A 14,941-nucleotide genomic window follows, 5' to 3' on the forward strand; every position below is an offset into this window, starting at 1 on the left:
CCCCAATAGAGGGGCAATAAACTTTTATTGCCCCTTAATAGACCTTTATTGGGGGGCAACAGAGGTTTATAAAACCTCGCCGGAAGTCCTCAAAGAGGTTGTCAGAGATCTCATATAGGGACAAAGAGGATTATTGCCCCCTCAATAGACCTGTATTGCCCCCCAATAGACATGTATTGCCCGTCAATAGACCTTTCGATCGCCGGAATGAAAATTAATCTCCCTAAAATTAGACAAATAAAACTTTGATCAAGGAAAAAAAACGAGGAGATTACATCAATTCAAAACATTTATTGCCCCCCAGTAAAATATTTTTTTCCTTTTTTTCCCTCAAAATAGAATTGATAAAAATAGTCTATTACCAAACTTAAACCAAACTTTGAATCTAGACAAATAAAACTGTAGTCAGATTAAACGAAACTGCATACTATTACATCTCATCTCTTTGGTCCAATCAATTTGAGCTCTTAGGTGCATTTGGTCGAGCCGGTCCAAAGTAGTTGGTCACCAATCCCATAATAGCAAACCATCATGGCCATAGAGATAGCTTGAGGTCGTTTTCAATGCTTTTCATATATAACCAGTGACTGAGCACAGAAGATGACGCCGACGACTTGTACTGTACTGTAGATCGATCAATCAATCAATCAATCACAGCCTTAGAGTGAGAGAGAGAAAGTACAAACATAGAACGTGACGCCGACGATGCCGAAGATGACGTCGGTGCTGGAAAACTACGGGGAAGAAGGCTGACGGAGGGATTAGTGCGGGGAAGAAGGTCATGATCGGACTCGGAGCTTTTGTAATTAAGATCCTCGTTGCCGTCGTCGACGATGTCCTTGCACAGAGAGAGAGAGAGAGAGAGAGACGGATCCTCGTCGTCGGCGTTGTGGTCCTTCTCCTTGCAGAGCGAGAGAGAGAGAGATGGATCCTCAGGTGGTCGTCGATGTTGGGGTCCTCGTCCTTGCAAAGAAAGAGATCGGTGATGAGAGAGAGAGTAGTCGATGTCTTCCTTGCACAAAAAGAGAGAGAGATCGGTGATGAGAGAGAGTCGTCGACGGCGTCCTTGCAGAGAGAGAGTCGTCGACGTCGTCCTTGCAGAGAGAGATCGATGATGTGAGAGAGAGACAGCGAGAGAGATAGAGTGGCGACATGTAATTTTTAATTTTTTAGAGCCCAAAATTGTCATTTAGCTATTAAGTGGGATTGGTGGGAAACAAATTTTGTTTGTGGTATAAGTGGACTAATTTTATCCTATTTTGGTGCTATGGGTCAAGAACCCTATATTAAAGATTTAAAACAAAATGAAGAAGGTTATTGTTGAATAAATAGTGATATGTCCGTTTTGCCCCTATTTTTTTTGGCTTTTTACCTGCTTGCCCCTGACACCTGTGCATCTCCTGTGGCACCAAGTGGTTTCGACGTGTGTGTGTTTTTTTCCACCGCTCCGTTATTCCCCGATAGTGAGAGGTAAAGAGCAGGCGAGAGAGAAAAAAAGAGAGGAGGTATCAGAGTAAGACCAGTTGCTTAAAAGGATACTATCATTCCGGAGTATCTATGTAACCCAGCTACAGTCGGGCGATCTAAGTCCGTCTAATTTTACTATTAATAATTCGTTTCTTAAACCAACCACAGAGATACAGAAATTGAATCACGAATTTAGGTTTCTTTTTCGCTCACAAATTGAACCTTAGGTAATTTCTATCATATTCAACATAACATATCCCAATATTGATTTTTTTTTGGGAAAATCGTTCAAACAGTGTCTGAACTTTTCCAAACTGTTAATTTTCATACCTATACTTTGAAAAACATCAAAATGGTACCTAACGATTTAAACCCGACCCAATTTATGTACCTAGCAACAGTAAAGCCGTCAACTCCGATAAATTTTGAGGGGTAAAATTGGTACTTCTGAATTTTTTTTTTGGAGTTGACCCCCTTCCAGCTGCTTTCAAATTCTTCTCTCTCTTTCTCATATAAAGCTGAAGCTGAGCATTTGGTTCATGGACAAGTGTGTCTGTGATTCTGAATGAAGAACAAAGCTATTGGGGGCTATGAGCCATGTGGCTCAAAGACTTAGAAGTCCTTCTCCAGCAGAACATGTAGAACACCTCTTTTGATGGGCTGCTGTAGTCATCTTCTATCTCTTTGTTGGTCAGCCTCTTCTTCCACCACAGCAAGTAGTAAAGCTCAGCAATTAGAGCCAAGAATAAGCAACCAAAAACCAACTCAAACCAAGTCCTACACTACTCAAAGATTTCATCTTTGTCTCCAAATCTCATAAGAAAACCACTAATATCAACTTTAAAGACTCCAGCTTTTTTCACCCAAGCATATTATCAAACAACCAAGCATATTATCAAACAACTTCAAGGCAAGTAGGCAACTAAACAGAACAACTCCAATCTTTTCTCTCTCTTTCTCTGATTGATTGATTCACTTCACAATAGTGCTCTTTAGGGGAAGAAAGAAAGAAGAACAAGAAATTGATTTTGATGCAGAGTGGGGTTTTATAATCAGCAGCATGTGAAGCCAGTCGGAGGAGGAGCGAGTGTGAAAGCCAAGATTCGGAAGCTGGAAAAGTTCGTCTCCACCTCACGCGCCGCATGTGACATCGACGACCCATTCTCCACCCCCCGGTATCTCACCAGTTAGAACAATGGGATAGCTCTGTGGAAACGTCGTCGCATCACTAGAATCAAATCCTAAGGAGTAGAACGAAACGCCAGCCGACAACACACACTGAAAAACCACAAATGAAATTGAACACAGCCGATTTCGGCGACAAAAAACAAAGCAAAAACAGCGTCGTTTTGGTACTTACGGTGGGGAGCTGAGGCGGCGGAGGAGGGTAGAGAGTGTGGTTGGTAGGAGGGAACTGGTCGAGCAAAGACAACAGGTACATTTCGGCGAAGCCGTGGAAGCCTCTGGCGCAGTCGAGGGTTCGGATCTCCGGTCCGATCCCGCAGACGACGAAGTTCTCGAAGATCTGAGCCATTGGATTGGGTCAACGATCCTCTCTCTCTCTCTCTAGAATCGGAGAGAGGGCTCTGAGATTGCTTATGATTCAATTCATTTCAGTCTCGGGCTTATGATTCGTAGTAGTAAACTCGTAATGATTGTTTTACCAGAAGCACAGTAAGTTTTCGGATCTTCATTATAACTGTAAATCGGTAAATTTGAATCTGGAATGAAGAAGGAGGAGAGAGAGAGATATTTGCAGAGACTGCAAAACACGAGAAGGAAGATGACAGAATGGTCAAAGAAAAAGTGTTTTTAAACTAAATGATATATATAATTTTTGTTTGCCACATACTAATACCATGCAAGCATTCTGGTGGTTGGGGCTTTCATTCCCATTTGTGTCGGGATGGGTTATTTTGGATTTTCATTGTTTTAAAATTAATTTACTGTATCAAAATACATGAAGTACCAATTTTGCCCCTCAAAATTTAACAGAGTTGACGGCTTTACTGTTGCTAGGTACATAAATTGGGTCGAGCTTAAATCGTCAGGTACCATTTTGATATTTTTTGAAGTATAGGTATGAAAATTAATAGTCTGGAAAAGTTCAAGGTACATAAATTGGGTCGAGCTTAAATCGTCAGGTACCATTTTGATATTTTTTGAAGTATAGGTATGAAAATTAATAGTCTGGAAAAGTTCAGACACTGTTTGGACGATTTTCCCTTTTTTTTTTTTTTTTTTTTTTATCTTTCAACTTTGTTCCCTGAATCACGAATTTGATGTTTGCAATCTAATTGTTAAAATTATTCTACTTTCACCTTCCCTCGAAAGGTGAAAGCAAGAAGATCTGTGACTTGGATACACATTTACGCAAGCGTACGTATCATTGTCAAGATAGGGAAATATTATGCCCAAAGTTTATCGTACCACGGAGATTAGTGGCTAACCCACAATCCTTGGGTAATCGGAAATAAAGACACTTAGCAAACAAAGAAAAGAAAAAGAAAATAAATAAAAATGTTAATCTAAGGCACCAAGCCTTAGCAATGCTCGGCTTTGATTTTCACCAAAGCCTAATCAAAACTAAGAGCCTAGTGATGAATATTTACAATGAGTCGAAATTCAATATTTTGAGAGAGTTGATTTTAGATTAACAAAATATAATGAAATGTAAAGCAATTAATAAAAATGAAAATAAATTAATAAAAGTGTAACCAAATAAATGGGAATGTCGGGTGTTAGGGAGGTTCCTTCACCCAAAATCTCATGTGTCGGAAGCTAATCTAATGTAGATGCAAATTCCTACTTTGGCGGTAGTCGTATCCAAGGCGGTTCAAGGCTCAAGGACCGAAATTCCCTTTCATGGTATTCCTACTCCGGTTCAAGGGTCGTAGGGACTCACTTGACGTGAATTAGAGCCGGTTCAAGGGTCACTAATTCACATCAAGAGGCGTAGAGATTGAGGAATTAGACTACTAAGCGACCCGCCCGCGCAATCACGCAACGGGTGTAAATCACCATGCTTATAACCCCTCGAATACGAAATTGAAGGTTTCTAGCTTAGGAATTAGAGGGAGTCAAGCCCCTAACTCCATCCTAGACATGCTCAAAATACACACCCTAGAGTTGACTAGGCTCCTAGACATGCATTTTAACCCAACAAAAATAGATATAAGCATCCATCATATGAAAATTGCATCATTACATTAAATTAAACATCTTTTACACAAAATTTGGGTTAGGGACACAACCCTAAAACCCAACAAGAAAATTACTCACAACCCATAATTATAGACATCAAAACTACAAAATTCAAAGAGAAAAGAAAAGAGAAGTGTAGGAGAAAACAATGATAGCCACAATTAGCTAGAAAGCCAACATGACTACTCTTGAATTATAACTCCCACAATTACCCAAATCTTGAATCTTGTAGAGGTTGAGCCATTTGATAGATCCTTGAAGCTTTGTGTGAGTAAATCCTTAAAATCCCTAAAATAAAACTAAAGAAAAGAGGAAAAATGGAGGAGAAGGAGGAGAGAGAGAGAGAGAGAGCAGCCCAAAGGGGCTGCCTCTATTTGGTGTGGCGCGGCTGTTCTTGGGAGCCAGAGGAATGGGGGAATTATCTATATATATATATATATATATATATATATGTGGTCTGGGCGTGAGAGGAAGAAGAGAGAGAGAGAGAGGGCTAGCTGGCCAACAATGAGAGGAAGAGAGGGAAAAAGAAAAAGAAAAAAAAAAAGAAAGGAAAGGCTGCACGGGTGAGGAAGCTAGAAGGGAAAAGGGAATGGTGTGCTGACGTCATGATGACGTCATCATAGTGCAGATATATATATATTTTTTTTCTTTTCCTTTTCTCTTTTATTTTGTTTTGCTTTCTCTCTTTTTTTTTTCTTCTTCTTCTTCTTCTTCTTCTCTCTTCTCAATGCACTTCCGCAAATACTACCGGAGGTAATTGAATTCCGCTCCCTTAATGGCGTTGACCACGGTTGACCCGCATTGAAAATTTTGTCCTTTTGTCGGAAACTCAAATTTGCTCCAATTTCGCACAATTTTCTCTAGTTTCCGCAACTCCGCTTATTTTCTACAAAATAAATAAAAATGAATTAATTACATATTAATTAACTTAGGGATTAGCTTATTTCTAGTGTTTTAGATACAATTACATGCATAGAAATGCGTGTAATCAATCTGTCTGACCCGGAAAAAAGAAAGAAACGGTGAGCAAGAACATGGCAGTGGAAGCTAAGGTTGAGACTAGGGCAGAGCTGGCCCTTGCCGATACTGATGTGAACTGGGACAGATTCGTTTTTTGTGCCCCTTTCACCATTTTGTCTTCATTTTCTTTACATGCTTTGAATAAAGATGATTGCTTTAAGCCAGTTTAAGTTTTCTGTTGAGGAACTAATGATTTGTGTTTGCATATGTAGTCCTAATTAACCATTAGAGTTAAGACAAGAAGTTTATGATATTTGTATGATTGTGTTGCTCTATATGGTGTTTTGGATAAAAATTCAGCTTTAGGCTAGAAATGCTCAGCTTGGTTGATTACTGTGAGATCTCAAATTTTGAAGTTGGTCGAATTTTATTTTTGAGATTGGAAGTGAAAAGTAGAGGTCGTCACGAGTTTGCAGCATTTTTCGGTAAATTTTTCAGAATCCCGACCTCCTTATTTATTTATTCTGTGTATGGAACTATGGAACCTTTAATTCGACAGCTTAATAACCTTACTCAGACTGCTAAGCCACAAGTTGGCATTCTACCCTCACCTTTAGGCTTCCGGCACTACTAGAAATCTGTTCATTTACATCACCACTATTAAATCGGTCGGAATTGTACGCGATGTAAAAAAAACGTATAAACATCGGCTTATGAAATATCGATTTCTATTGTGGTTATAAACATCGGTCGTTAAATTAACTGATGTGTAAGTTTTCGTTCAAAAATTTTGAAAAAAACACGGAGGGACTAAGTTTAAAAATTTGAGAAACGTTGGGTCCAAAATTTTAATTCTCCCCAACACTTGGTCATTTTGTCTGAAACTTTCGAACCCTAATTGATAAACTCTCACTGCCTCCTTCTTCGAGTCCCTCAACCTCAGCTCTTCTCCAATTAACCTGACCCGCGCCGCCGACCACAACTCCTTCTCCGACCTAACCCGGGGCCCCGACCTCAGCTCAGAGCCTGGAGCTCGTTCTCCGTCCTGACCTCGAGCTCGTTCTCCGACCTGAGCCACCTCGAGCTTTTTCTCCGACCACCACCAGCGTAGGTTCTCTCTCTCTCTTCTCTCCACCACCAATACTGATTTTCTCTCTCTTCTAATATGACACTGCTCCGGTGAGCCCGCTGTTAAACAGGTCCGGTTTCGAATTTGATTTCTTCTACTTGAGGGATTCGAGTCGATTTTGCTTCCGCCCGAAACCCTATTCAACTCTTCCCGTGATTTGGTAATTTCTTTCCGATTGGCAAATCTCTCTTTTCTAACTTTGTTTCTGACTTTCCAGGTTGCCCAAACGAAGAAGCCCATCATTGCTCCTCCTCCCAAAAGCCAGTGTGAGTCAATTTGCCTCATTCCTATTTGAATTTTGAATTTGGATTTGTTTTATATTTATTGTTGCTTCAATCCAGTTTTCTACTTTTCAATTTTTTCATTTGGAATGTAGAATTTTAATTCAACCAAGTAGACACTGTTACAATGGCAGAAAGAGTCGAAGAAATTGAAGAGGCTCTGAATGTTGAGCTCCATCTCCACCTTTCTCAGCCTCCGACCCCAACCCTGACCCCGACAGAGATCAACCAGCTTTTCAGCAATGCTTCCGATGTGAGTTGTGGATTTGATTTTAGTCTTAGCTTCTCAGCTTTTATTCGTTCATATGGATTTGATTCAGTCTTTTTAGCTCTTGATTGTTCATTGTGGTTTATTGTTCTTCTTTAGCTTGTGAGCGATTGCATTTTGGGAGTTGAGCGATTGTCTATTATTTACCCAACTAAATGTGACCTGATTATTTTTAATTTTATCAATGCTTTTAATCTTATTGTCACCTTACTAATCTTTGTCATGGAAAATTTTCAGATAGTTCTATCAGGACAATCTATACACAGTCTTACCAAGATGAATTTAGACATAGCTGCAAATAATAATGAAAACAATGTTGATGTAAGACTTATATTCAGCTTACAAATGTATCATCCTGAATACTTGAAGCATATACTATTTCCTTGAAAAAGTAAATTAACTGGATGAGCCAGGAAAGCTAAAGCCACTATATTGACACCAAATTTTTCAGAAGTGCTTCTGATTGCCTGTTAATTATTACCATTTGCATTTTCAGAAAAGAATTTTCAGAATTAAAATGTTTCATAAATGAATGAGCTTTATTAACTTAAGCTTATATGTTTATTCGTCCAAAAAAAAAAGCACAGATGTTCAGTTCCTCTTTTTCATATTTCCTTTTCTAAAGAATTCTTGTCATTCAGGTGTACAGAAACATCCCTTGAGACCGTATTTGGATTATGTTGGCTTTCTTTACCAAAGGATGGATCCTCTTCCTGAGCAAGAACGGTTTGAGGTCTCTCTCTCTCTCTCTCTCTCTCTGTATGCATTTGTATGTGTGTATTTGTGCGCACGTATATGGAATGTACATTTTTCCCCAGCTCTTATCTTTGTTTGACTCTTTCAATATCTTATGCCAGCTTGGTTACAGGGATTTCTTGCAGTCACCTTTACAGGTTTTCTTTCTTTGCCTACTGCTTTCTTGTATTATTTTTCCATTAGTAATTTCATTCTTAAATTTGTATCTAGTGGAGATTCTCCAAAGCATGGAAGTTGGGCTGGCTTTCAGCCTTTCAGGGACTACGTAATGGCTCTGTCTCTCTCTGTTTCTGATCGCTTTTAGCTCAATTGAATCAAAACCCTAATCTTTTTAACTTGGTGAATTTGAAAGGGAAAAAGTAATTGCGTTTTTACAGAATGGTAGAATCAGTTCGTTGGATTTTCACAAGGCTTCGAGTTATAGAGTGACTGCTAGTGATGATGAGTCTATTCGCTTGTAGGATTTAGGGTTTAAGGTTTACTCTTTTGTTTGTATTTAACAGGTGCTTGAAGACCATTAACAGCAAAAAGTATGGGGTTGATTTGGTTTGCTTTACTTCTCATCCTACCACGCAAAGAGTGCTTCGTTTCTGGTTCTCTTGATCGAACAGTTCTGCTTTGGGATCAACGAGCTAAGAAGTGCCAGGTAGATGCTTGGAGTTTGGATATTGGGTGAAACTGTGCAGGTTTCTTATATTGCTTCTTCAAAAGATTTCCAATTTGTATTCATATGATATGGTCTTTTGCGTGTACAAGGAAGGCATGCCACAGCTTATGATGATCAGGGGTTAGTTTTTACAATTGCCTTTGGTGGATACATACAAATGTTTGATGCCCACGTGTATTAAAAGGTCAGTTATTTGTATTTCAATACATATGTGGATTGAGCAAGTTAGGAGCTATCTTTTGACTTTTGTGTATGACAAATTTAGCACGGCTGATTTTGATATTTAAATCTTCTTAGGGTCCCTTTGATATCTTTTCTGTTGGGGGAGATATGTTTGATGCAAATGTTGTGAAGTTCAGTAATGATGGGAGACTTATGCTGTTAACTACTACAGATGGACATATTCTTGTACTTGATTCGTTCTGTGGCACGCTTGTAAGTAGATTTCTCCTTCTCTTTTTTTTTTTTGCTTTGGATTTATGGATAATGTAGTCTTTCTAATATGGTTTTGCCGTCATTGTTGTTTAGTTATCCACGTACAATGTAAAGCTTGTCTCAAGCAATGCTAAATTAGAGGCTTCTTTTAGCCCAGATGGGATGTTCATTATGTCAGGTATGCATGTCTTCTGTTACATATTTTGTTTGGGGGCAGAAAGTATCATGTTTGCTGTTGTCACTTGTTTGCTATTGTGCTCAGTGGGCATAAAGTTCCTAAATATTTATGTCCTATGACAAAATTCTGGAAAGCATGCTTGTGACTGCTGTTAATGAACTGCATTTTTGAATTCATAGTTTCTAAAATGCTGTGATAACATTTTCATCCATGTATCTGAAGTGTAGTTGACTATTCCATTGAAGTAAGGGATGTTGATTGGACTTTGGGTTTGGTATAAGCACAAGGCTGAGAAAGAAAAAAGAACAAAGAAAACAATTAATCACAAGGTCGTAAGAACTTACATCCTTCTTTGTTTGCAGTGTGTTAAAACTACTTATGTATTGATTGTTCATCTTATATTTTGTTCTCTTTTACACTTGGCACATGATTTTGACAAAATACTTTATATTTCCAGAAAATATGAGGAGATCTGTGCACCCCTGGTTGAAGAATTTTGTTACATTACTTATAGGGTCCCTTATTGATAACACATGTTTTAAGGAAAGAGGTAAGACTTTATCCTACTTTGAGTGAACTGTGGGATTTTACTCAATGATTGTGACTTATATGTTGTTTTATACATTTCTAGTGGGCAGCAAAGGCATGCAAATCATATAGCCAAAATGATATTGACGAGGTGTGCATTGAAGTGGCTGATTATATACAGAGTTTGGTGTAAGACTTTTGGCTTCCATGATTTTGAGTAAGGCTAGTTTTTGCTTGAAGCAAAGTTTGGTGTAGAACGTACTTTTGTAGTTGGTTGCTAATATGTTTCTAGGCTAGCCTTTGTAGGTTTTGGGTTTTATTTTGTGAATTATGTTGAATCATGAATTTGGAAAGAAAATTAATGGAAAGCCCCAATTTTTGGGTGATGAGAAATGTATTTCTTTTTCCAGCAGCTAGATGATTATTTGCACATCATTCTTATATATATGAACTTATGTATATAAATGGGAAACAAAACACTAATGTCAAAGAAAACGATGTCAATTCAGAGATTCCAAATCAATACCTAAAACTGGACTGATGTCTCATGATTATGAACATATCAAAATGTCACCCAAAAATCGATGTACATAAAACCAATGCACATCGATATCTAAATATCAAACCGTTATCTACTGTCAACGTACAAATCAGCTGTTATAAAGTAAACTGATTTACCATGAAATACAGGACATCGGTTTTAAAAAATAGAAATGATGTCTACAAAACTACTAGACATCGTTTCAACTAACGAAAAGCGATGTTCCTAGTAACATAAAACATCATTCTTAATAGATTAACTGATGTTGCCTAAAGGCACATACATCGTTCTCAGGAGAATAAGGCGGCAAGATGCACGTAAAAATGGACACGAACAAACAAAATTTTTTAGAGACTGATGTCTACGAGAGTATTAGACATCATTTCTGAAATTGTAATCGATTTAAATGTTCACTTAGATATTGTTCGAGATATACTTTATTAAGCATAAAATGTGAAAATATGAAGAATTAAATATAGTTAACATATAAGATTATGATGATTATAACGATTATACATCGATTTGTGGTTTAGAATCGATGTTGGTCGTTGTCTGGGACATCGGTTAAAAATGCGCTTATACTGATGTCTGCATCTTTTACATCAGCCACTAAGAGATCGGTCAGAATTTAGTTTTACATCGGTTCTGGACTGATGTAAATGAACAGATTTCTAGTAGTGCGGATTTCTAATCCTGTATTTGCAGATGATATATTGTCTTAGTTTTGGGACAAGCTACTAGTACAGCAGCTAGGAATATTCATCCGACCCTTAATATGTTTTCTACATCTTTAGGTAAGCAAATTAATTTCCACAAATCTACTTGTTATTTCTCTTCTAATGTTCATCGTGTTATTAAAGAAGATATTTGTGCATTGTTGGGAATTCCTCATAAGGCTACCATTGGAAAATATCTTGGCATCCAGAACATTGTCTTCTGGAAGGATCCTGTTAATGCTTCAGAATTGCTTCTTCGTATACAAAAAAGATTGCAGGTTGGAATGCTTATCTGCTTTCCAAAGGAGATTAACTCACCTTATTAAAAGCTAATCTTACTGGTCTTCCTAACCATGTCCTTTCTTGTTTCCAGTGTCTTGCTACAGTTACTAATAAACTTGACGCTAAATGCCGCAAGTTCTTTTAGGGCTCTTCTGCTGCCCGTCCTCCTATTGCTTGGTCCTAGGTATGTTCCCATAAAGACAAAGGTGGCTTGGAGTTAGACAGACCTCCATCTTTAATTGTGCAACTTTAGCTAAATTGGGTTGGAAAGTCTTAACTAGACCTACTAACTGGTGCGTTCGTAATTTTTAAACAAAAAGTACTTTCATTGAGACTCTTTCTTTACTGTTCATAAAAATGCTACTCAATCTCATGCTTGGAAATGTATAATTGATTCTCAGCCTTTATTGCTTCAAGGAATACAATGGTTAGTTGGCACTGGCCATCAAATTAATTTTTGGACTTTTAATTGGTGGTATCCGTTTCCTCTGTACAATTTGGTTTCTGATCATCTTAAACCTCTACTAGATTTAAATCTTACTGTTGCTGAAGTTATTCATAATGGTGCTTGGAATCTAAATTTGGTTCAAGACCTTTTGAAAGAAGACACTCACAAATTCATTGCTTCTATTCCTCTTCCTCTATCTAATAGACCAGATGAATTTGTTTAGGGTCCCTCGGGTAATGGTCAATTCATAATTAAATCCGTCTATCATCTCCAGTAGGCCCATCTGGACTCCCATTCTTGATCAAAGCTTTTATCCTGCATGTGGAAACTAAAGCTTCCTCCTAAAGTTAAACTATTCAGTTGGTTTCTTGTATGTACTAAAGATTGAATGCATCTCTATGCATCCAGTGGCGGATCCAGGATCCAATTGTTGTCTAGGCTAATTAGAAGTGCACAAATTTTTTTGATGTTTGAGCTGAAAAACCAGTCCATGTTTGATGTTTCCGAACACCCACCAGAAACAGTGTACACAAACAAACCCAAAACCGATAGCACCCAACTCACCAATCAAAGACTATATCGCTACAGTGGGGGCTGTTAATCTTGATCGTGCTAATCTTGGTGTTGGATTTGGAGCTTTTGCTTGCCATTGTTAATCAATTTCTGAGAAAATCAAGAATTGAAGCAATTAATCAACATAACAAAAAATCTGAACAGGAATTTAGCCTAATTAATTAGCTTCATCTTTCTCTCACAACAAAACCAAGTCACAGATTCTTGACGAACCTAAACCCTCGAAAATGAAATCTACACCAATCAAACTGGAAATCTGAAAAATCAAGAATTGAAGCAAGCAACAGAACATGAAATTGAGCCTAATTAATTAGCAAACACTAGCTCTCACAACAAAACAAAGTATGAAACAACTCCCAACAATCCCAATCCTCAACTTATACACAAAAGCCCAACTTTCATTCCTGCAACATAACGAACTCTCATACCAAGTGTCCAAGTACATAACGAAAGAAGTACATAACGAACTCTCATACGGTCATACCAACCGAAAGAAGTATCCACCGACTGACCGACCATGATCAAGATCCTCAGACCTCAGCTAACATGGAATCTCTCTCTCTCCCCCCCCCCCCCCCAAATCCTCAACTTATACAGAAAAGCCGAACTCACAATTAGTCAATTACATCAGAAATTCAGAATCGGCGAGAGGAGATCTGGGATTTCTTTGAGAAAACCCCATTGGGAAAAATAGAGCAGGAAGAAGAACTAAAGAACAGCTGAACAGAGATTTATCAAAAATTCAAAACAGGGGAGATCGATAGACATACCTCGTTTACGAGAAGGCGAAAGGTAGTGTGACTGTGTGAGGCTGTGCTGTGGTCTATGGGAGACTGGGAATACACGCGAGTGAGTCGTGGCGGATTGATGGATATATATATATATTTTTTTTCTTTGGGCTGGTATGGGCTGAAAGGTAGAGATATATATATACCTAAGGGTTTTTAGCCCAAAATCTTGTCTAGGCTTGAGCCCATATAGCCTTCTAAGTCCATCTGCCACTGTATGCATCTGACATCCCTGCTCAGTGGCGGATCCATGATACGTCTCGTATCCAATTTACCTCCTTTTATTGTATATAAGTTAATTAGTTTAAGTTTTTGGAAAAAATTCATGAATAGTACCCGAAGTATGGCCCACTATTAATTTCAGTACACCAAATTCCAAAACATAAACTTTAGTACATCAAATATGAAGCCCGACCAAATATACGTACACGACGTCAATAACTCCGTCAGTCTGCATGCCATTATGCACATAATGAAGGGCAAAATTGGTTTTTCATTTGTTAATGGGTTCTCTCTCTCTCTCTCTCAACCTTGCTCACCGACTCTGCTACCCCAAACTCTAACAATGGCCTCCGACGGCTTCTCCTCCATGTCCGCCACTGTTGATGACGAGAAGTACGGGTTCAAGAGGCCTATGTCTTTTGTCATCACTTGAAGAATCAGAAGCACTAGATTATGGTCTAGAATCATGACCCCTTGGCCTTTTGTGACTTCGCTTCTTCCTCTTCTTATCTCCTTCATAGCCACTCTCATATCCATCACCGCCTGGATCTCTTTTCCTTATTCTTTTCGTTGTCACCGATCACCACGTTTCTACTCCGATTACAGCCCCTATCCCCAATCCTACCCTCCATAACAGTAAGATTTTTTACCGGAGCTCAACCTCGACAACCTCAAAGCCATCACAGTCCTCGGCAAGGGAGACATGGAGACCGTCTTTCTGGTCCACGACCCGAAATCTCACCTGTCCGGCGTCTGCCCTTTCGCTCCAGTTCTTCCTCCAGACCAAGCTCAATACCGACCTGATCTGACTCTCCAGCTTCAGAGGTAGTGACAGCGGCAGTCTAGGCAACGAAGTGGCAGAGGCTGCGGCCGTTGAAGTGGTTCGGAGGAGAAGAGCTGGAGTGAAAGAAGTTTCTGGAGCCACAACTCCTCCTTTGTAGCCGAGTAGTGGTCTGCTGCCGATGGTAGCATCGGATTCCGGAAGCTGCTTCCGATTTCCAATTGAGGAACCTGAGAGCGAAATGACATGACTTCTAGAGATGAAGGCGAGGTTGGTTCAGAATTGAGGAAAGGGAGGTCGCCATTACTGTGAGGCCAGATAGCAGTAGACTAGTCGTGTTCTAGGGAGGGCTTTTGGGGAGAGAGAGAGAGAGAGTTGGGTGCCCAGAATAAGATAAGAGAGATAGCTGGGTGCTCAGAGCAAAAAAATTGAAGAGACTGTTTTACCCTTTGAAATACGACAGCTTACACAAAACTAACGGCGTCATTGACGTCGTGTATGTATAATGGATCGATTTTGAAACCTCATGTACTAAAGTTTATGTTTTGAAACTTGGTGTACTAAAATTAATAGTGGGTCATACTTCGGATACTATTCATGAATTTTTCCCTAAGTTTTACCTTCCTCGATTTTTGTTTTACCGATTAGGGGGTCCAAAGTTATGATAAAAAAACTAAAATTACTATTCATGGTAACTTTCTATCAAATGAAGAA

General features: G+C 38.8%; 1 protein-coding gene across 16 annotated transcripts; it reads left to right on the forward strand.

The window, feature by feature from the left end:
* The first annotated feature begins 6,504 nt into the window (after positions 1–6,504).
* Positions 6,505–10,259, forward strand: LOC133738658 (uncharacterized). 16 transcript variants are annotated; one of them, XR_009860224.1, is made up of 12 exons: positions 6,505–6,833; positions 6,981–7,029; positions 7,140–7,297; positions 7,954–8,045; positions 8,170–8,205; positions 8,572–8,714; positions 8,825–8,919; positions 9,033–9,170; positions 9,264–9,348; positions 9,576–9,677; positions 9,806–9,898; positions 9,980–10,259. XR_009860224.1 is itself a non-coding variant. In XM_062166240.1 (4 exons), exons 2-4 carry the CDS (start codon positions 7,172–7,174, stop codon positions 8,335–8,337), a joined length of 378 nt encoding a protein of 125 aa, XP_062022224.1. In that variant the 5' UTR covers positions 6,505–7,029; positions 7,140–7,171; the 3' UTR covers positions 8,338–8,565. The 16 variants fall into 16 exon arrangements, 1 of the variants encoding a protein (XP_062022224.1); XR_009860233.1 differs by having other exon boundaries at positions 7,179–7,297; XR_009860226.1 differs by having other exon boundaries at positions 6,505–6,745.
* Positions 10,260–14,941: the final 4,682 nt, after the last annotated feature.

This window comes from Rosa rugosa, chromosome 1 (assembly GCF_958449725.1).
Source record: "Rosa rugosa chromosome 1, drRosRugo1.1, whole genome shotgun sequence".
Lineage (NCBI taxonomy): Eukaryota > Viridiplantae > Streptophyta > Magnoliopsida > Rosales > Rosaceae > Rosa > Rosa rugosa.

What these genes read in the sequence shown, in the direction of transcription:
- LOC133738658 (XM_062166240.1), top strand. Translation starts at nt 7,172, where the DNA reads ATGGCAGAAAGAGTCGAAGAAATTGAAGAGGCTCTGAATGTTGAGCTC. An exon ending in TTTTCAGCAATGCTTCCGAT is followed by an intron (nt 7,298 to 7,961) that starts GTGAGTTGTGGA and finishes TCAGGTGTACAG; the next exon opens with AAACATCCCTTGAGACCGTA. An exon ending in CTGAGCAAGAACGGTTTGAG is followed by an intron (nt 8,046 to 8,169) that starts GTCTCTCTCTCT and finishes ATCTTATGCCAG; the next exon opens with CTTGGTTACAGGGATTTCTT.